We start from the raw sequence: 21,010 nt of genomic DNA on the forward strand, positions 1-21,010 counted from the left end.
TATAATGACCTTTGAAATGTCCTTAATTGTGCTAATATTTAGCTGTACAGAATTTGTCAGTTAATTTTAAATGTCTGTCTGGTGGGATCATTGAGGTGACAGCTAACAGCATGATGCTCACTGTGTGTCTGCCTCATCCATGACTGAGGGACAAAGTACTCTCCTTGGGACCGTTTCCTCTTTGATTTATACCTAGTAATCACATCTTTGTCTCACTTGCATTAAATGAATGATACAAATGTAAATTGAATGTGATGGAATAGTATTCTATATTCTATGAGCAGTACCTTTTCCTTTACAAAATCAGCAGCCCTTGGTTTGTTCTCAGCTAATCCTGCAAATGAAAGTGATCAGACTTGGTTGATCCTTATTCTCATCTGGCATTGCCCTTTCCCTTAATGCCACAAAAATGACTAATGATCTGCCTGCCTTATATCTGTGACCTTTGCAAACCTAAGATTAAATCCTTTATTTTTAGATATTATATATCTGAAGCAACTTCAAATTTTTAAGATAAATCAACTTGTTAATGCATAAAAAAATAGACACATTACATGTTCATTTCTCAATTTTTCAGAATAACTGAATTGAAGTGATGGACTCTCACTTGCAGAGTATTAAGATGTGAAAGGAATGCACTTATGTTTAAGGACCCTGACCTTGACTCACTCACTGTTCAAGAGAAGAAAACAAGAAAAGTGACTCTCATCTACAAGAGAAAATAAATCATTGAGTTTTAAATGATTATTATAGTTAAGTTTTTATTCAAAGCATTTGATTTAGTTAATAAAAGAGTTATAATCTGTGTTGTGTGCCCAATTGATATCCAGTTTTTTATTGTTAATTTTCTTCAATTAGGGGCAAAAGTAGAGTGGGCAACTTCCAAGAATGACACCTTTCAGATCCTAGGATCTCTTGACTTTTGGTTTCCAGTGTAAATTGGTTCAACGGGAGAATTACCTGGGACTAACCTGGTGGTTACCCAGAGATGTCACTGAAAAATGGTGGCTTCCTTCGAACCTTAGCAAACTCAGGTTCACAGCCACTTTGGAAGTTACGGTGTTATCTGAATAATGTGTCTGCCGCTTCTACATCAAGAGAATAGCAAATTAAGTACAGGCAGGAATTTAGTTGGAAACATTTGTGTGTTGCTTTTGTGCGATGTGATACTCTTGGAGATCGTGGTGTTCATTCTTGGGGGTTGCCATTCACACATTCTTCAATAGATTTAGGGTGATTTTATTGATGGATGTCTTTTTCTTTTATTCACACAACCTTTCAACCCTGTCTTGTCCCCCTGATGTTTGCTTCTGCTGTGCAAGATGTAGCACCTTTTCTCCTCTTTGGACATGATTCAGTGACATGGCAGCATCATTGCAGAAAGAAGTCAAACTTGTTCTCAGAGAACCTTGTTCACACGTTTCAGCGAAAGTAGCGATGGCTATAGCATATGTATTCCCTTCCTTGGCTTTGAAGGCACAGTCTGTGGTGTTTCTTCACTTCTCTTCTGATCTGGGGCATGAAAAACCAAGATGGAGGTTTTAACTATGTGTCCCCTGCATGGCAACCAAGTGCGTGTCACTGTCAGGCCAATAGACCAGCCCTCGAAAGGGTGGTTCTATGGCCACTGTACCTATGTTGCATGATATACACTCATCATCTTCCTCCTGTGTCCTGCCTCATATCCCCCTGACTCCACGATTGAAAAGTAAAACAAAATCCCCATTTTCTAGCCGTTAGAAGAAAATTAACGTTCTGACAGTGTGGTCACCTGGAGAATGTTTAGGTTATTAGCACTCGTTTTCCTCCTTTGTGGGTGTGTATTTGTGTGTGCACATGTATAAGACAGGCACATGCTTCTTCTGTACAAACAACAGTGGGGTACCTACAGGGGAGCAAATGCTAATTCATACTTTTAGCAAAAACATTTAAAAACAAAGAACTTTATTGAGTGGGATTATATTTGATGAGAATATTTGATCACTGAAAACTTTTAAAACTTCTAGGTCAGATGCCAAGTCTTTTGACTGCTTACCAATGCCCTCTAAAAATACTAGTGATTCTTCCTGCTTGTGTAGTAATAAGACATTACTATTTGTAGTCGTATTACGAATAGTTATTTCTCAGTCCACTGAATGTTCCATGTGCCTCTTTAATGTCAAATTGATTGTCATATTTCATGTTGGGACCAAGTGGTTTGCCCAGGGCACACCAGAATTTATGACCTGTGATGCCTCTCAGAAAACTGAACACACTATGAAGACAGCACTTCTTGAAAAAAAAAAAAGAAAAAAGAAAAAGAGAAAACTAAATTTTCCCTATTTGTCTTGCTGTCCAAAATATTATATTATGTAGAAGGAGCTGTATTCCTTTTTACAACTTGCATGGCTCCTGCTGCTCTTTTTTCTCTGAAAATATTTATATTTTATGAATATTATTTGTTACTTTAGAAAACAATTTCAATGAAAGGAGGAAAAAAGCAGATGGACTTGAAAAAGATCCAAATTCTTATTCTCTATTAAGAAGTCAGCTATGAAAATCTTTATAGTGAACTTTTTTATACACTAACATTGTACCTTTTAATATGTGGTAAGCTCTCCTTTATTTGGGGTTCAACTGGGACTTATCCATCCTTTGTGTTCTCTTTAGTGCTGCCTGTCTTTGGAGGCATTCACTGCATGAGACAAGGCAGAGAGGTAGCAGGATAAATGGCAGGTGAAAGCAAGTCTTGTTCTGAGTAGTTGTCAGCTTCTCTGGAAAAGGGACCACAGCAGCAGCATCCCTCTTGCTTGGGCATCATTGGGCCAGTTCATTCTCATTCAATCAGATTGTCATGGCTCCCAACTTTCTGTCTCACCTAATTCAAATAGTTAGCAGTGTTTTGGGCATCAGATATCTGTTTCCCCCCATAATCTGCTTTTTACTTACTGAACCAATTTTTTTCCATTGATTCTTCTGTTCAATTTTATTATATGTTCTAAGAGTGATGCCATTTGTCATTTTTGCAACAACCGTTTCAACCTTTGGCCAAATGAAATTTTCCCTCTGCCTCAAAACATTATCTTTCAGCCCTTCCTCCCCATTTCTCTCATTTGATTTGAAAATTCCTCCATAGCAAGAGCTCCCCCCTTCTTTTCCCTGTGTCATATTAAGATATGCAGTATATATTTGATGATTGAGAGTTGGTTGTATATAGATGTCCCACTCTTTTTAATAGGGTGAGCAAGTAAATTTTAGGACAAATTTGACATACTCTGAAAACCTTCAGAGGTGGTGATTTTTTACCTGGAAACTCCAGGTTCATTCTGTTTAAAATTTTCTGAGAATGTCAGAATAAAATAATGAGGCTAGCCCATAATCAGAAGTATTGCTCTTTGCAGGATGATGTAGTCACTTCAATAAGTGAACAAATTGTGGTTTGAGTTAATAAAGCTCAAAACTGATGAGTTTACTTTTTCATCTCAATAAGAATTATGTTCTATTCTACCTTAAATTTCTCTTGTCCCGAAGTGAGTATTTAAAAATCGACATCTGCCATGTTATGTATGGAAATACATCCCCTTTATCTATCTATCCTTGGAAACTAGAGAAATGATTGTTGGGCAACCGTTTATCTTTTTATGATGGTTTATTTGATGGTGAGGATGTTCAGAAAGTTTTACATGTGTTGTATTTTCAAAATCTCTAATTCCCACTGGGTCCTTTTTGAGTATCCATGGCTAAAAGGGATAATCCAGGTACCTTTAAAGAGATGAGCAGTGAATGGGAAGTTCCCTGCCTTTGGTTTTTGACAGCTCTTACTTATCATTTAAGACCAGCTTTCCCATAAATTTATCTTATAGGAAAAAAAAAAAAGAGCATTTGTAATAAGCTTCTCTGTAAGGCAACGTCAGTGGAATCTTAAATGTGTTGTTATTGGGGTTGGTGAGAAAGGAAGATATTTCTGTTTTTATTAAATGAAGCATTATTTACAGAAGCCATCTTTGAGAATTACATCCCACACCAGATGAATGTCCAACTAACCAATCTAAATAAAGAAAACTCCAGTGTTGCTATGTGCAAGATCCTCTTTTAGGGGCTTTTTCCATAGCAAATAAAGGTGTGCTATTTGTCAGTAGCCATTTTCTGAAGTGATTTAAAGACCAAAGTTGTTTTACAGCTGTGTTACCGTTAAAGGTTTTTGTTTTTTTTAATATATATATATATGTATTAAATCAGTTATCACTGTTGAAGCTTTGAATATCTGCAATCTTTGCCAAGGTACTTTTTTTTATTTAAAAAAACATAACTTTGTAAATATTACCCTGTAATATTACATATACTTAATAAAACATTTTAAGCTATTTTGTTTGGTTATTTCTATTGTTACTACAGCAGACCACAGCACATTTCTGAGAAATTTTGTTTATGAATGTTTTTTAAGTCAACAATAAAAAGGATCACTTAAAATGTTAATTTATAAATACTTTTCAAAGTATAAAATACAACAAGGAAACTTTTAGTTGGAGCAAAGTTTTTTTTAAGTATTTTATTTTTAAAATATATTTTATTGTTTTTTTACAGAGCGGAAGGGAGAAGGATAGAGAGTTAGAAACATCAATGAGAAAGAAACGTCAATGAGCTGCCTCCTGCACACCCCCTTCTGGGGATGGGCCTGCAACCAAGGTACATGCCCTTGACTTGAATTGAACCTGGTACCTTTCAATCTGCAGGCCAATGCTCTATATACTAAACCAAACCGGTTAGGGCTGGATCAAATGTTTTAATCAGCCTAGATCAGTGTGGCTTTGTGGTGTGGGGGACATTATTGATCAAGAGCACATACCTGGGTTGCAGGTCACTCCCCTCATTTTGGGCCCCTGTGGGAGGCAACCAATCAAGGTTAATGTTTCTCCCCCTCCCTCTGTCTCTTCCACTCACCTAAAAAAATTAATGGAAATAATATCCTCCAATGAGGATTGACCAAAAATAAAAGTTTTAAATAAAGCCTACATGTTGATTTCCCCCACAGTATAGTGAAAACAGCACATGAGAAAGCTGGAGACTCTAGTCCTGGCTAGGCTGCTAACTAGCAGAGGAACTTGGCAGATAAGAGCAGCCACCTTCCTGAGCCTCAGGGTCCTGTGTAGAATGAGATAATCCTTCTCCAAAATTGAACTGTAAATCCAAACCTCCTCCATTTTGATTGGTTATCAATTAGGACTATTTTGATTGGACGTGAAAGGAAACCTAAATCTAAGAAATAAGGGGGTATATTGGCTATCATCATTGAAAATTCAGATGCACAACTGGATTCTGGGCCCAAAGCAGTATGGGAAGGATCCAATGTCTCACCAGCTTTCAGCTTTCCTCTCCTCCCTGTTGCTTTTCTGCCCAGATCTCAGATCGCATGTGAAGGCAAAAGGCTGACTGCAGTCCCAGACCCACCTTCTCCCAAGTTCAGGGAGAGCAGAGGGGAGCAAATGCAGTGCATCTCCCTTTCTCAGGAGTCCCATCCACATGAGATTGCACCTGGTGCTCTGCCTGGGTCCTGTGAGGCCCTCATTAAGTCAGGGCACCCAGGTATCTGATGCTCTGATTGAGCCCACCTGAGGCCCGGGGCTAGCTGGAATGGAGGTGAGGGTGCCCCCTGCAGTGGTGCTGGGGATGAGGGGAAGTTAACTTGATCAAAAAATCATTACCAGATGATGAGCTGTCATTGGAATTTGGGGCCCAGAACTAGTCAGTGCTGCATTCCTTGCAGGTGTGGACTCTGATTCTGTGTCCCATGTGTGATTCTAGAGCATTTGAAAGAAAAAATAATATTCATAGCAAAGAATTATCTCATTCTTTACCTTGTAGGCGATTTAATTTTTGTGCATTTATGAAGACTTTTTCAGCCTCAGCAGGAGTAACTAATGCAGCTCAGAAACACTTACTGGCCCCAACTCCTGCACGGAAAGCTGTTGTGGGTGGCAGGGCCCTTCCTCCGCCTGCTGAGAGCTCCCAGGGGTGCAGGAGTCCAAGTGCACCTGGATTTCCTCTCTGTGTGGCACCTTCCAGGTCAAGGTCTCCAGCTTGCCCCCTTTCGAAAATAATGGATTAGGGTAACACCATCCATGTAAGACATGATTTCAGCAGGAGCACAGAGATTTAAGCAGCTCTGACAGCATTTGGTGTGAAGCTGTGCCAGAACTCCTCCCCGTGTTTATTTTGCACATATAAGCTTCATGCTCAAGCACTCATCCATCTCATCAGTGGGAAATTAAGTTTTTAACCCTGAGTTACGGATAATCGGAAGAGGATAATGTTGAAGACAGCACTACAGACTGCATAGGTGTCAGTGGATCTAATTATCAGAACTCTTCTTAAAGTCTCTAGTTTATTTGCCATTGGACTAGGAGGCAGCAGCTCTTCAGCTCTGAAAATAAGGAGTTGGGGAAGAAAGTGTATCTTTTCCCAATTTGTATAAGAAATGCTTGGTAAAGAGTCCAGTTGGGAGAGAAATGATTGGCCCATGTGCACACTGCAGTCTGGTGCAGTCCCGAGGCTGGTTTGCGATGTGCAGACAGACTGGCTGTTTTCTCTCCAGATCTTGCAGCACCATCCCAGGCACTAGCTCTGGATCCTCCTCTGAAAATAATCCTGTTTCATCATAGACCTGAGTCCCCCAAAAAAGACAACTACCATGTGGCTTTCTAGTTGTCTGTGAATTATTTGTGAAATTCCTCAAGGTTAAAATGACAACATGTAAGCTGGTAGCCTTCCTAACAAACAAATTGTTTGCCAAGTTTAAGTGTCTTTGTTCAAAACACCCTGTATGTCTTCCCCAGAAACTCTCTACTTATTTATTTATGTTTCTACTTATTTTAAATACATAATAATATCTCAACCATTTTTATTAAAAAGATTATTTGGGATATGACATAGATTTGGATGAAGTGAAAGTTTTGCATTTAATACACAAATGGGCTTGGGCTTTTGAAAGATGGAGCAGAGGCAAAAGATATCCAGAAAGAAAATAAGCTGTAAAGCCTATGAAAGACCACAGGGTGTCCTGAGATTACTAATAAGCAAACACTATAGCAAAGCAGAAAACAAAGATACAGAGCAGAGGTAGGGTGAATGGCAGGTGGGTGTAAGCATGTTGAAGCACATGGACCCTTGCCAGTGTTACCTTAAGGACAGAGGATGAAACATCAGCTGTTGAGGTAATGGCAAGACCATTCCTTTGCCAGAGCCATCTTGGGCTCCTTAGCTAACTGTTCTCTGAGCAATACTCCACCCTCTAACAATAACTGTTGTGGGGCTCTTGCTACTTATTGTCTTGATTTCTACTTGAGTCCTATACAATACTTCTCTGACTTTTCCTTTTAACCAAAGTAAAGAAATGGATGTGTAGCTAGCAGTCTGGGATTTGGCCCAGCAGCTTATCACAAGTTCAGCATTTCTTTGCAGTCTCATGTTACTTTTATCTTTAAAATTGCATGAGAAAGTTATACTTTCCTCATTTAGAGATCTGTAGTATTTTTATATAAAAATTAATGTTTAATCCTTTGATTAAAGTGAACAACTGAGGAAGCTATGCCACATTTTCACCTGGTTGCTTCCCATATCTCCTGGCTGATGTAATTCTTTGAGGCATGACCTTCATTGTAAGACATAATTTTACAATAAACTTACATTACTTGAGGTTAGTTGAGTGACTGTTTCCTGAATACTTGAACAAATACAGTGGTTATAGGGAGATATAAATGTGTGTGGTATATGTGTGTTAGAAAGAGAAGGAGGCCTAGAAAGCAGGGAATCGGAATCTATTCTACCTATTTCTTTGATTATAATATTTAATCCCCTTTCTATAATAAAGTAAGTATGTTAATACATCACCCAGTCTGGATAACCATGGAACTTATTCCTCCACACATCTTCAGAAATCCACTGGAATATTGATAGTGGGGACACCTGTATTGAATGATCCCTGTTAAAATACACGTTTTTGGTTTTTAAAAATTTTTAAATTGATTTCATAGAGGAAAAGAGAGGAAGAGATTGAAACATCAATGATGAGAATCATTGAATAGATGTCTCCTGCATGCCCCCTACTGGGGATCAAGCCCACAATGCAGGCATGTGTCCTGACCTGGAATCCAACTGTGACCTCCTGGTTCATAGATTGACCACTCAAGCACTGAGCCACACCAGTCAGGCCAATACACGTTTTTTAAAACCAATCTATTGAGGTATGATTGGTATAAAAACATTTTACGTAATTAATATATATGACTTGATGAGTTTAGAGGTAAGAATACATCTGTGAAACCATCCACTCATCCCTGCCTTAAATGCATCTATCACCTGAAAAAGTTTCCTTCTGCCCTCTCATTTATTACTGGCTTGTGATAGTACTGTTAACATAAGATCTGCTCTCAGAAAATTCTAAAGTATACAATATAGGATTGTTAACTATAAGCACTTTACTATTGAGCATATCTCTAAGACTTACTCATTTTGTGTAACCAAACTTTTCACCCTTTGACTAATACCTTTCCCCCAATCCCAGCCACCACGATTCTACTCTCTGCCCCTATAAAATGAACTCATTCAGATTTCTCATATGAGTGGTCTATCATTTGTCCTTCTGTATCTGGCTTATTTTATTTAGCATAATGTCCCTCAGGTTCACCCATGTTGTTAAAAATGGCAGGATTTTCTTCTCTTTAAGGTTGAAAATATTTTGTATTTATATATCACATTTCTTTATTTATTCACCTGTCCCTGCACATATGAGTTGCTTCTACGAATAATGCTGAAATGAATACGGGAGTACACATATCTCTTTGAGATTCTTATCTTTATTCTTTTGAGCATATACCCAGAAGTGGAACTGCTGGACCATACTGCATTCTATTCTTAACATTTTGAGGAATCTCCAAGCTGTTTTCCATAATGGCTGCACACATTTACATTTCTCCCAACAGTGTACAAGGATTCCCTTTTCTCCACAACACAGCACAATGTTAATAAAAGTCCTCACATCGAAGTCCAATTGGATGAATTTCTGTGTTTTGTTAGAAGAAGTTCCTTGAGTTCATTTACCTAAAAGCCAATTTTCCAGCTTGCATCTCCTTCTCTGCTCCCTTTGCTGGCCAATGCATCACTATTCACCAGAACTCTTACCAGAAATTTGCAAGTCATCCCTGATCCTCCCTCACCTACACCCTCACACAGTCAATTACGAAGTCCCAGGAAATCTAACCAAAACATCAAACCTGTCTTCTTCCCTTAACTCTATTGTGGCTTCCTCAGTTCCTCTTCATTATTTCTATGTTTAAGCAACATAATTGGAAAAATCTTCTCATGAAACTCCCTGTTGCTGTGCCCAGCAGAGGTATCCCACAGGGTGGCAGAGACCTAACATCTCACACTCTACTTTAAATCCTTTCAAGGCTCCCTGTTCTCTACAAAATGAAGTTCGAACAGGATGGACTGGGTCCTGCCTGCTTTGACCCTCTTCTCCAACCTCATCTCTCACGACACAATACCTTGCATGTTGTGCTCTGGTTATACCAAGTGACTAGTTGTTTTCCAGAAAAAGTCTTCAGGCTTCTGTACCTTAGTCCAGGTAATTCCTTTTGTGGACTTTGCTACTCAAAGTGTGGTCTGTGCACCGATTAGCAACATCAACATCATCTGGCAGCTCATTAGAAATGTAGGCTCTCAGGCTACACCCCAGGCCTAATAAGTCAAAATCCACTTTTAACAAAACCCTCCAGTTATTCCTGCACAAATTAAAATTTTAGAGTACAGTAGGTCCTCACTTAACGTCATTCATAGGTTCTGAGACTTTAAGCCAAATCACGTATAACAAAACCAATGTTACCATAGGCTAATTGATATAAGAGCCAAGTCTGTACTGCATCTCATTGATGTTATCATGAAACTTATTCGAGGACCTCCTGTGCTACCTACAATGCTCTTTCCATCTACTTTGCCCATCTCAGTGGGTTCAGCCTTAGAGACTTAATGCTCCCTTCATATATATTAAAAAACGTATTCTGTTGTTTACTATGTTGAAATAGATGTCAAAGATAACATATCTATACTCATAACTTTAAAATTCTGCACTAATAAAAGAGAAAAATGATAATTGACCGTACCTCTGCTATTCCTGCAGCCAATCAGGAGTGATATGCAATTAATCCAATAAATATAGAGGGTAAATTTGCATATGCAGGTGGAGTGGGCTGCCCACAGGGTCCAGGCTGCCATCGGGGACCAGGCAGGCTGGGCAGGCAGCACCTGATGCCACTCGTGGAGTCTAGTCCACCATGGGGACCTGGGCAGGCCAGGCAAGCAGTGCCTGATGCCACCTGCTGGGTTAAAGCTATGATAGATAACTGGGCAAGGGGGAGGGCAGTCCTGATGCCACCCATGTGGTCCAGGCAGCCATCAGGGACCTGGGTAGGCTGGGGTGGCCAGGGTCTCTGGGATCACTGTCTTCCCTCAGGGTCGCCTATGGACACCAGTGGAGCAGGCCATGGTTGAACATTTTAATGAAAATAGGATGCCTGTTTCCTGGCCCACCACACCCATCCCTGGTGAGGAGAGGGCAGTGGGCAGTTTGCAGGCACCAGGGCTTGAAAGGGACTGGGAGCACCCTGTAGGCATGCTACCAGGAAGAGTTGCTAAACCATGATGACACAGAGGGCTGGCTGATGGAGGCACACAAAGGTGCAGGTGAGGAGGCTCTCACTGGCACTGAGCTTGAAAAGCGCACCAGCAGCCTGATGAACTAAATTGCCTTTCTGAAGAAGGTACATGAAGAGGAGATCACTGAGCTGCAGGCACAGATCCAGTATGCTCAGATCTCTATGGAGATGGACATATTTTCCAAGTGCGACCCCTCTGCCATGCTCAAGCACATTGGCACCCAGTATGAGAAGTTGGCTGCCAAGAACATGCAGAATGATACAAGAGCTGCTTCACCATGTTGACCGAGAGCACTGCCAAGAACACCTATGGGGTGCACACCACCAAGGAGAGGGTGTCTGAAAGCTTCTGCCTGCTCAAGGTCAAGACTCTGGAGATAAAAGCATGTCGGGCCATGAACTAAGCTCTGGGAAAGCAGCTGCAAGAGCTGGAGGATAAGCAGAGCGCCAACGTTAGTGCTATGCAGAACACAATCAGCAAATTAGAAAATGAGTTGAAAACTACAGAGAGAAATGGCAGGATATTTAAATGAATACCAGGACCTTCTCAATGTGACTTTGGACATTGACATTGCAGCTTAAAGGAAACTCTTGGAAGGCAAGGAGACCCAGCTTAGTTTTACCATCATGGGAAGCATAGCCAGTGGCTACTCCCAGAGTTCCCAGATCTTTGGTTGATCTGCCTTAAGGTGGTTTACAGACTAGCTTCTACTTGATGTCTGCTGCTCACTTCTTCCTTTCTTAATACACCAGCAATGTCCAGGAGGAGCAGATCGAGGTGGAGGAGACCATTAGGAAGCTAAGGATGAATCCCCTTCTGAAGAAGAAGCTGAAGAGTAGGAGAAGGAGAAGGAAGTGGCTGATGAAGAGGAGGATGGAGAAGAAGAAGAAGAAGAAGAAGAAGAAGAAGAAGAAGAAGAAGAAGAAGAAGAAGCAGCAGCAGAAGAAGAAGAAGAAGAAGAAGAAGAAGAAGAAGAAGAAGAAGAAGAAGAAGAAGCAGCAGCAGAAGAAGAAGAAGAAGGAGGAGGAGGAGAAGGAGGAGGAGGAGGAGGAGGAGGAGGAGGAGGAGGAGGAGGAGGAGAAGGAGGAGGAGGAGGAGGAAGAGGAGGAGGAGGAGGAGGAGGAGGAGGAGGAGGAGGAGAAGGAGGAGGAGGAGGAGGAGGAGGAGGAGGAGGAGGAGGAGGAGGAGGAGGTACCAAGAAAGAATTTGAGGATGCAAAGGAGGAAGAAGAAAGAGGTGAAGGTGAAGGAGAAGATGCCCGAGAAGATGAAGATGAGAAGAAAGAAGGTGCTGGGGAGGAGCAAGCAACCAAGAAGAAAGATTGAGCCTCCCTTTCCTTAATTATTTCAGGAAGAATCCTCCTGAAACCAAGTCAACCCCATCACCAACCAAACAGTTGAGTTCCCCATACTATATGAATTAAGAAGTCAATATGTGTAACAATATGAGGTGACTCAGGTTGGATATTAAATGTTGTGTATGACTTTTCTCCTTATGCAGAGTATCTGTTTGCTTACAGAGTAGCTTCCTGGCTTGCTGTGCCTGTGCATGGTCCATGCTTATGAGTTCAGGATCTATGACAATGTGAATAATTCAGATGTTTACAATAAAAATAATTGGATACATGAATTCACTGATGTTAATGTTAAACTTCATGGAAAAAATAGTCCTTTAAATTTTTGGTGGTTAGAAATTAAAGACCTCAAATTATGTGCAATAAATAATAAATAAAGATACACTGAATGACAAAAAAAATGCATTAGGGACCAGGAAACATTCAAAGAACTGGGGAGCCATACCCAAATTAGGAAGGGAAGTCACAGGGTGTATATTATTGTTATGAATACAGTATTTCCTACTACTTACAACATATACAATGTAATGTATTAGATGCCTTCCTATCGCATGAAGTATGTATTCTCATAGAGTAATACTGGTACATATGTTATAGCTATGGCAGTATGTCATATCCTATATATATTAATAATCTATATTAATGAAAGGATACTATGCTAACTAGACCATGATACCTTCCAGAAGTCCTTCCAGACAAAGCCATGGTGGCCAGGCTGAGGCAGAGGCAGTTAGGGGTGATCAGGCCAGGAGGGGAAGGCAGTTGGGGGTGAGCAGGCCAGCAGAGGGGACCAGTTGAGATGAGCAGGCCAGCAGGGGGGTGCAGTTGGGGGCAATCAGGCCAGCAGGCAGAGTGATTAGGGGTAATCAAGCAGGAAGGTAGGAGAGCAGTTAGGAGCTAGCAGTTCCAGATTGTGAGGGGGTTGTCTGTATACCAGTTTAGGTCCAATCCTACAGGGGTCTCAGATTGGAGAGGATGCAGGCTGGGCTGAGAGACACCCCCACCCATGCATGAATTTCGTGCTCCAGGCCACTAGTCCAATATAATATTCTAACAGTAGAAATAAAAAGGTAAGTAATATGACTAAAATGTGTACTGTATTTCTGTATGAAAATGCTTAGAGAAACGGCTCCAAAAGACATCACAAAGTAATGAAATGTTTACCTAGAATCCCTGGACATTGACAGATATAAATAAAGATCAGTTCAGGGATATTGTGTTGGTGACACAAATACCAAGAGCAATGACACTGCCAGTGATAACACTTTTAAAGATGGTGAATGACTTTCGGCCATGTTCCAGAGAGAGCAAAACACAGACTTCCTTTGGCTCATTGGGGATTCATATTCCTGCAAAATGCAGGTTTTATTAACACTGTGAAAAGCATGTTTTGTACTTATATGTAACAACAGGTGGGTTGGGGCTGAGATCATTCTAATACCCAGATTTTCACCTAAATAAATGTCTGAAGGAATACCCAAATGTCAGGTTGGATGCAGGAGACTCTTTGGTGTATAGGCTAAGCCATGCATAGCAGGACATCTAACACCTTGGGACTCCATCCAGAGCTGTCCTCCTGTCAACCACCAGAAATGCCCCTAGGATTTCCAAACTCCTAGAAGGGACAATACCTCTCCTGCTGGCAATACCTCTCCTGATGGTCTGCCTGACCCACTTAATGCTTCCTGTAAGCCACAATTTACACAGCTACCCTCTCCATCCCCAGTGCTTCCCTGGATAGTCCTTCCATGGTGCCCTCTTACTTCCCCTGAACCCAGCTGTGGCCCTGTCCCTTGTACTGCAGGAAGGCAGGTTTGTAGAGAAGGACTGTCTCTTAATTACCTTTCTACCTCGCAGGGTATCAGGGTATGTACTGAAACTGAAAACATCTTCAACTTTTGTTGAAGATGTAAGTCAGCACAAATGACTTAAAATAATAATAATCCTCTCTGATAAAAGAATAGTATGCAAATTGACCATCACTCCAACACACAAGATGGCCATGCCCATGTGATCAAAGATGGCTACCCCCATGTAGACACAAGCTGGACACTGCAAGATGGCCAGCAGGGCAGTGCATTTGTAAGTGATAAGGCCAGCAGGGGAGGGCAGTTGGGGGCAATCGGCCGGCAGGAGAGCAGTTAGGCATCAATCAGTTTAGTAGAGTAATGGTTAGGGAATGATAAGGCTGGCAGGTAGAAGCAGTTAGGGGCAATCAGGAAGGCAGGCAGGCAGGCAAGGCAGTTGGGAGCCAGCAGTCCTGGATTATGAGAGGGATGTCTGACTGCCTGTTTAGGCCTATTCCCACTGGACACTTCTCGAGGGGGTCTCGGATTGGAGAGGGCACAGGCTGGGCTGGGACACACACACACACACACACACACACACACACACACACACCTGTACACGAATTTGGTGCACTGGGCCTCTAGTTAAAAAATAAAACAAACAACTCTGAGAGCTTGTAGATCAGTGATATTGTCATCCATAATAACTGAATGTTTTGTAATATATCTACTTTGCATAGGAAGAAAACATGATAAATATGAACAACTTTTGGAAATCTTTCTTTTTTCTTCGTTATAACAGCAAGCATTTTTGCACTGTCCTCATTCTTTTATTTAGTGCATTCAGTGCCAGTTGTTTTCTGCACAGAGCAGCACATTCATTTGAAGAATTCACATACATCAGGACAAAGAGCAAAGGGCCTAACTTGGTATATTTAAATCTGATGTTAAGTCTCTTTCCTGACACCAAGGTAAGGAGTGATTAATTCTGACCAGGGGATTTGGAAGCACATCTTCTATGTATAATAGAGCAAAGGATCACATATTGGGGTTCTCATATAAAGTCAGTATGAAGAAATATGTGATTTATTTATTGATGGCACTTTAAAAAATCTCCCTTAAAAAAAGAACTATCAATGATTCTCATCATCTATGTTTCTCCCTTCATCTCTGAAATCCTTTGCCAGCTCTGCTCGCAGCCTCCTGGTTATCACTCATTGCAGCATGAAGGCATCATGGTGTGAGGGTGTGATTACCACATAGGCTTTTATTAATAGGATTTGCCTGATTCTCCCCTGTCCAGAGTATTATAGGACTCCTGAAATGTCCAAGGCACACTTTAGTATATAGTATCATCCCCTATTTCTTGAATTAATTAAGCCATGCCTAACATCCATGAAATGGTCTATACTTCCATTTGTTCTGAACTTCAGAATTTTACTAAACTTATAAGAGTAAAAAATGTTTCAGAAAGGAACTATGGACAGCTTTCCTTCCACCCCAGAGTAAATGTGGTCTTTGAGGCATTGATGACTCTCGGTCCAGGAATGCTGTGACCTCCCAAACCTGGCACGAAGGTGAGCCCTTTTGTTTTCCTCCCCTTCACTGGCTTCAGGAGCTGGTGTCAGCTGGGTATAGATGATGTCCACTTCATACTTTGATGAGATACTCCCTGCCCTCATTGTACAAAAAACTGTGCACAGGAGGAGAGGGCATGTCCCTCAGCCCAACCTGCTCCCTTTTGCAATCTGGGACCCCTCACATAGGGTCCCTAAACCTACTGGTGATCAGGGCCTATTAGGACTTTCTTACCCGCAGCTGCCAGCAGTTGGTCCTGCCACCACCACTGCCACTGCTTGCCATCTGTACAACACTGCCCCCTTCCCTGCCACAGTCACCTCCTTCTGTGGGTGACAGACCTGAAGTGCGATTACTTGGCTGGCCTAGACCTCCCTCTGCAGGGCGATCAATCGCAGGGCTCCACAATGGATGGCCCAGCAGAGGGAGGCCCCACCCATCTGGCCAGGGCTCCACAATTATTGCCAGGATGCCCTGGACCTCCCTCTTTGAGACAATTGCAGAGTCCTCCCACTAGTGGTGTGGACCTCCCTCTGTGGGGCAATTGTGGGGCAATGGCAGTGCTCCAAACCAATCACATTGCACCTGCCTTGGCTGGCCTGGTGCTAGTATGTGTCACAGTGTGGTTGTCCAGAAGATCATCCGGAAGGTCCTTCTGCTGTTTGGTCATTCATTTGATTTGAATATTATGCTTTTATTATTACAGACTAAAGGCCTGGTGCATGAATTTGTTCATGGGTTGGGTCCCTCTGGGTGACCTACAGGGGTTGGGCTAAAACTTGGAGTCCAATGCCAGCTTAAGCTCCTACCTGCCCCTCCTGCTCATCCTGGCCCCACTGTACCTGCCACAGGCTCACACCCAATGAGTCCTGATAGGGTGAGGCTCATGTATATTTCCTTCAGTGTTGGAGCACACAGACACACAGGGCTTCAATTAGAGGCACTGGAAATATCTTAACTTGCATGGAACTGAAGATGAGACTGTCAGGCCAAAACACAGCTATTCTATAATTAACTTTAAAGAATACCCATGTGCTCCGGCAGTTAGTATTTTTTTCCTAGAAAACTTGCTCCTCTAAGGATACAAAAGACTGTAACATTTCTTTCTTTCTACACTTAGCCACCAAAGAGGTAATATGATGCTGTGAAATATTGCCAATGGAATTGGGACTAAGGAACGTGGAGCCTGCAAACTGGTTTTGGTTAATGCAGTATTCAAAGGTGTTTTCATATGTAAGAGAGTGGGCAGCTGCCTTATCTGCTGGGAATATCTCTGAAGGATTGGACTGTGGTTACTGAATACTGTCAATAATGTCTGTCAGGGAGGTAACACACTAATTTCTATACTTGTGGTGTTTCCTATGTAGGTCAGCTAGGGTAATGCTTTGCCACATCCTCACCCTAGGAGTCAGGCTGAGGAGCACCCACTGTCTGGAGCATTACAGATTTCCATGAGGGTTGGGAGAATGGCAAATTGCATGCTGGGTCTTTATGCTTTTGTCCAGAAATAACACATTTACTGGCTATAGTTGTTGAATGGTATCCCCCCAAAATTAACATCTACTTCCAGAATCTCAAAATGTGACCTTATCTGGAAATAGGATCTATGCAGATGGATTTAGTTAAGGATCTGGAAATGACATTATGCTGGATTTAGGGTTGACCCTACTTCCAATCACTTGTGTCCTTATAAGAAAAAAAGAGGACATTGAAATAGATAAGGCATCCATGGGAGGGTAGAGACAGACATCGGAGTATTGCAGCTCAGCTGAGGAACTCCAGGTGTTACAGGACAGGGCCTATAGCGGGTCTGCCTCCTCCAGCTGGTAGTGTGTGAGTTCTTGACTTCCTGCAGCGAAGATTTCATATCACAAATCCAGGTGATTTTTGAGCTTATGTTTCTTAAAACTGGGGATATTGAAACAAAGGAAGAACTTAGGATAGAAGAAGCAGTAAGAGAGGGCCTACACAGGGCTCTGTTAGCTTTTTATAAATGTTATAGGAAATGTGTGGGCCATGCTGGGCTGCATGAGCTCACTGAAAAGTAAAAGTCACAGTGATAGCAGTGAGCCAAGGCAGGGCAGGGCTGCTGTTAGCTCAGTGGAAAGTCAGAGAAAAAGGGGGCCGCAGAGACAGGTTCAGGGGGTAAGTCCAGGATGATCTCCTACAGCTCCTTGCTCCCCTGGTTGCAAGTCCTGCAGGGACCCTGAGAGTTTAGGAGAAAGTAGAGACACAAGGTGTAGGCATGCTATAGCTCTTGGTGGTTCTTTTGTCTTGTGGCTTCTTATCTTTCTTTAGCTGGTGGGAATCCAGGGGAGGTCTCAGGGCAGGGTCTTAACATAATACTCATTAGCTTTCCAGGTGTGTCATTCAATATGTTGATTTATCAAAATGTACATATAGTGTAGTGGTTCTCAACCTGTTTAAAGTTGCGACCCTTTAATACAGTTCCTCATGTTGTGGTGACCCCCAACCATAAAATTATGTTCGTTTCTACTTCATAACTGATTTTGCTACTGTTAATGAATTGTAATGTAAATATTTGTGTTTTCCAATGGTTTTAGGCTCTACAGCAGCAGTTCTCAACCTGTGGATCAGAGTGGAGATAAATAGAAACAAATAGAAACAAACAAGCAAACAAAAATAACACATAAAATCAACAAAACCAAAGTTGGTTTTTTGAAAGGATAAACAAAATTGATGAACCTCTAGACAGGCTCACCAAGAAGCAAAGAGGGAGGAACCAAATTAAAAAAAAAAACAAAAAACAAAAACAAAACAAAACAAAAAAAACCACGAAAGAGGTGAAATAACAATTGATCCCACAGAAATGCAAATGATTATGAAAAAATACTATGAACAACTCTATTCCAACAAAATGAACAACCTAAATGAAATGGACATATTACTAGAAAAATACAAGCTCCTAAAATTCAATTAGAAAGAATGGGAAAAAACACACACACAAACAAACAAACAAATAAAAAAACCCTGAATAGGCCAATAGCAACCTAAGAAATTGAAGTAGGAATCAAAAGTCTTCCAGCAAACAAAAGTCCTGGTCTGGAATACTTTACAGGGGAGTTCTACCAAGCATTCAAAGAACTAAAACCTATTCTCCTCAGACTATTCCAAAAAATCCAAGAGGAAGGCACACTTCCAAGCTCTTTCTATGAAGCAAGCATTACCTTATTCCAAAACCAAATAAACATACCACAGAAAATAAGAAGTACAGGTCAATATCCTTGATGCACATAGATGCTAAAATTCTCCACAAAATTATAGCAAATTGGATTCAGCAATACATTAGAAGGATCAAACACCATGACTAAGTAAGATTTATAATCGGGATGCAAGGATGGTACAATATCCACAAATCAATAAGTGTGGTACATCACATAAGCAAATTGAGAGACAAAAATCACATAATCATATCAATTGATGCAGAAAAAGCATTTGACGAAATCCAACAACCTTTCTTGATAAAAAACTCTCAGCAAAGTTGGAATAGAAGGATCATACCTCAGCATAATAAAAGCCCTATATGACAAACCTACAGCAAATATCATACTCAATTGGCAAAAACTAAACTAATTTCCCCTAAGAACAGGAACAAAACAAGGATGCCCACTTTCACCACTCCTGTTTGACATAGTGCTGGAAGTACTAGCCATAGATATCAGACAAGAAAAAGAAATAAAACACATCAAAATTGGAAAAGAAAAAGTAAAACTGTCCTGACTTGCAGATGACATTATACTATACATAGAAAATCCCAAAGATTTCATCAAAAAACTACTAGACCTAATAAATGAATTTGGCAATGTAACAGGATACAAAATCAATGCCCAGAAATATATGGCCTTTTTATACATCAAGAATGAACTCACACAAAGAGAAATGAAAAAAAAATCCCATTTATCATTGCACAAAAAATTAAGATATCTAGTAATAAACTTAACCAAAGACATAAAAGACCTGTACCTGGAAAACTACAGGACATTGCCAAAAGAGATAGAGGAAGACATAAACAAATGGAAGGACATACCATGTTCATGAATTGGTAGATTCAACATAATTAAAATGTCCATACTACCTAAAGCAATCTATAGATTCAATGCAATACCTATTGAAGTATCAATGGTGTAATCAAAGATCTAGAACAATCTCTCCAAAAATTCATCTGGAACAAAAAAAGACCCTGAATAGTCATAGCCATTCTCAGAAAGAAGAACAAAGTTGGAGGGATCACAGTACCAGACATCAAACTATTGTATATTACCAAATCATGGTTCTCAAAACTGCCTGGTACTGGCATAAGAACAGACATATAGACCAATGGAATAGAATAGATGACCCAGAAATTGACCCAAGCCATTATATTCGATTAATATTTGACAAAGGAGGCAAGAGCAACAATGGAGTCAAAACAGCCTCTTTAATAAATGGTGCTGGGAAATTTGGTCAGATACATGCAAAAAAAAAAAAAATGAAACTAGATCACCAACTTATACTGTACACAAAAACAAACTCAAAATGTCTAAAGGCCTTGAACATAAGACTGGAAACCATAAAAATCTTACAAGATTTTATAGGCAGCAAAATTGCAGACATATGCCCTAGCTATGTCTTTACAGACAAAGATCCTAGGGCAAGAGAGACTGAGAAAATAAATAAACGGGACTACATCAAAATAAAAAGCTTCTGCACAGTAAAAGAAACCATCAACAAAATAACAAGAAAGCCCACTGCATGGGAGAACATATTTGCCAATGTTAATAAATGCCAAAAAGGGTTTATCTCCAAAACTTACAGGGAACTCATACAACTTAACAAAACAAAGATAAAGAACCCAGTGAAAAAATGGGCAAAGGACCTAAATAGACACTTTTTGAAAGAGGACATTCAGAAAGCTAAGAGACACATGAAAACATGCTCAAAGTCACTAATCATACAGGAGATGCAAATCAAAACAACAATGAGGAACTACCCCACACCTGTTAGAATGGCTATCATCAACAAATTACAAGTGTTGGTGAGGATGTGGAGAAAAAGGAACCATTCTTCACTGCTGGTGGGAATGTAAATTGGTACAGCCATTGTGGAAAATAGTATAGCATTTCCTCAAAAATTGAAAATGGAGCTGCCATTTGACTCAGTAATACCACTTCTATGAATATATTCCAAGAAAATAGAAACACCAATTAGAAAGGTTATGTTCATAGCAGCACAATTTACAATAGCTAAGATTTGGATACAGCCTAAATAACCATCAGCAGATGAGTGGATTAGAAAACTATGGTACATATATACAGTAGACTACTATGCTGCTATTAAAAAGAAGGAATTCTTACCATTTGCAGCAGCATGCATGGAACTGGAAAGCATTATGCTAAGTGAAATAAGCCAGGCAGTGAAAGAAAAATACCACATGATCTCACTCATTTGTGGATAATAAAGAACTTTATAACCTGATGAACAAAAAGAAAGATACAGAGACAGAGAAGCATTGAACAGACTGTCAAATTACAGAAGGAAGGCTGGTGAATGTTGGGGGTGGGGTGAGGTAGGAGATCAATCAAAGAATGCGTATGCATGCATA

At 40.6% G+C, this 21,010-nt stretch overlaps 2 protein-coding genes across 5 annotated transcripts in view; both read left to right on the forward strand.

Moving 5' to 3' along the window:
• CD47 (CD47 molecule) overlaps positions 1-4,343 on the forward strand; it is a 63,986-nt gene extending 59,643 nt beyond the window's left edge. For all 4 annotated transcript variants that reach the window (XM_084874053.1, XM_084874054.1, XM_084874055.1 and 1 more), the window contains one exon: positions 578-4,343. In XM_084874053.1, the coding sequence (XP_084730179.1) occupies positions 578-582 (5 nt within the window). In that variant the 3' untranslated portion in view covers positions 583-4,343. The remainder of the gene's footprint in view (positions 1-577) is intronic.
• CIP2A (cellular inhibitor of PP2A) overlaps positions 1-18,331 on the forward strand; it is a 561,728-nt gene extending 543,397 nt beyond the window's left edge. Inside the window, exon 20 of the mRNA XM_084874026.1 lies at positions 18,321-18,331. The gene's annotated coding sequence lies outside the window, so the exon portion shown is untranslated. The remainder of the gene's footprint in view (positions 1-18,320) is intronic.
• The last annotated feature ends 2,679 nt before the right edge of the window (positions 18,332-21,010 follow it).

The sequence above is a fragment of the Pipistrellus hanaki genome (assembly GCF_964339955.1).
Source record: "Pipistrellus hanaki genome assembly, chromosome: 2".
NCBI lineage: Eukaryota > Metazoa > Chordata > Mammalia > Chiroptera > Vespertilionidae > Pipistrellus > Pipistrellus hanaki.